Source organism: Pteropus alecto, unplaced genomic scaffold (genome assembly GCF_000325575.1).
Source record: "Pteropus alecto unplaced genomic scaffold, ASM32557v1 scaffold220, whole genome shotgun sequence".
Taxonomy (NCBI): Eukaryota; Metazoa; Chordata; class Mammalia; order Chiroptera; family Pteropodidae; genus Pteropus; species Pteropus alecto.
The window spans coordinates 1,339,469-1,341,257 of record NW_006430043.1 but is presented as its reverse complement, the minus strand read 5'-3'; the positions used below and the strand labels follow the sequence as shown (position 1 = coordinate 1,341,257).

The 1,789-nt window shown below is 58.7% G+C and overlaps 1 protein-coding gene across 1 annotated transcript; it reads right to left on the bottom strand.

Moving 5' to 3' along the window:
- Positions 1-26: 26 nt before the first annotated feature.
- SP7 (Sp7 transcription factor) lies at positions 27-1,434 on the bottom strand. Its single transcript, XM_025045687.1, has one exon. The coding sequence runs from the start codon at positions 1,405-1,407 to the stop codon at positions 166-168; it is 1,242 nt and encodes a 413-aa protein (XP_024901455.1). The 5' UTR covers positions 1,408-1,434; the 3' UTR covers positions 27-165.
- Between the last annotated feature and the right edge of the window lie 355 nt (positions 1,435-1,789).

The window sequence follows — 1,789 nt, the reverse complement described above, 5'->3', positions numbered from 1 at the left end:
AGGAGGCATGCAGGGAGATACCCAGGCTCAGAATAGCCAAGGGAGAGATGGTGAGAGCCCCAAAGGACAGCATGCATGGGGCAAAAGGAGTGAGGGGCAAGCAGTGGTCCATGGAGCCAGAAGAGGCTGGCAAATAGCGTTGGGGCTGGAGACCCTCCACCCAGCTCAGATCTCCAGCAGGTTGCTCTGCTCAGGGCTGCCTTCAGGGGCTTTCTCTGGGGGTGCTGGAGAGGCTGAAGGTCGGGGTGTCAGACTGGCCTCCTCTTCCCCGGTGCTGCGGCCCTCTCCCAGCTCCTTGGGACCGCTGGGTGGAGGGCCTGGGCCTGGCTCGCCATGGGTGCGTTGGTGTTTGCTCAGGTGATCACTCCGGGTAAAGCGCTTGGAGCAGAGCAGACAGGTGAACTTTTTCTCCCGGGTGTGAGTGCGCACATGGCGCTCCAGCTCATCTGAACGGGTGAACCTCTTGCCACAGAACAGCCAGTTGCAGACGAAGGGCCTCTCACCCGTGTGCCAGCGCAAGTGGGCCTTCAGGTGTGAGGCCTTTCCATACACCTTTCCGCAGCCTGGGATGTGGCAGCTGTGGATGGGCTTCTTCCTTAGCCCAGCTGCTGCTGCCCCCAGGCGTTCTAGCTCCTGGCAGTTGGGGCAGTCACAGGAGGAGCGCCCTGCTCCACTGCCCCCATATCCACCACTGCCCCCTGTGCCTGCACCCCGAGGAGGTTTGGCTCCACCGCTCCCCTCCAGCTGCCCACTATTGCCCACTGCCTTGGGTTTATAGACTTCTTGGGGTAGGACATGCTGGGGTCCTGGTTGTAGGAGATGAGGAGCTGGGTAGGGGGCTGGATTAAGGGGGGCAAAGTCAGATGGGTAGGTGGGTAGCTGGGGGTTCAATGGAGGCTGAGTAGGGCCTGTGGGCAGTGTCCCTTGCAACCCATCACCCTGGCCTTGCCCACCACCTAGCCAGTTGCCCCCAGGGTGCATGTCCCACCAAGGTGTAGGAGCATTGCCTGGGCCTGGTGAGATGCCTGCGTGGATGCCTGCCTTGTACCAGGAGCCGTAGGGGTGTGCCATGTCCAGAGAGGTGTAGACACTGGGCAGGCAGTCAGAAGAGCTGTGACCTTTGGGCACTAGTAGCCCAGGGTCCTGGGTACCCGTGGGCCCAGGGAATGAGTGAGAAAAGGGAGGGTAGTCATTGGCATAGCCCGAGGTGGGTGCTGGAGGACTGCCTGCAGGTGAGAGGAGCCCATTGGTGCTTGAAAAGGGGGCTGGGTAGGCATCCCCCATGGTTTTGGGGGCTGAAAGGTCACTGCCCACAGAGTATGGCTTCTTTGTGCTTGCTTTGCTCAATGTCGTTGAGTCCCGTAGAGGGCTGGAGCCACCAAATTTGCTGCACGCTGCTGTCAGCATGGCCAGGGGACTGGAGCCATAGTGAGCTTCCTCCTACGGAGAGAGGGAACACTGATTAGGGAAGAGAAAGAGAATGCAGAGGGAAAGGCAAACTCTAAGACTGCGACCTAGAGACATGGAGAAGAGAACAGAGATATCAGGGAAAAATTGAAGAGATGGGAAATTAGAGGTAAGGTGGGCACAAGTGAGGACTGGGTCCCAGGGCAGAGCTCAGATAGCACTGTGGAAGGAGAGCAAACACCCAAGACTGCAGCTTAACACCCCAAACCAGGAGGTAAGAAGTAGAGCTCACTGGAGAGTAGCCGGGGATGTGCAAGGCCCTCCAAAAAACAGGAGACACCTCTTAAATAGCTGTGAAAAGATCTGGGGATAGAGGGAGCAT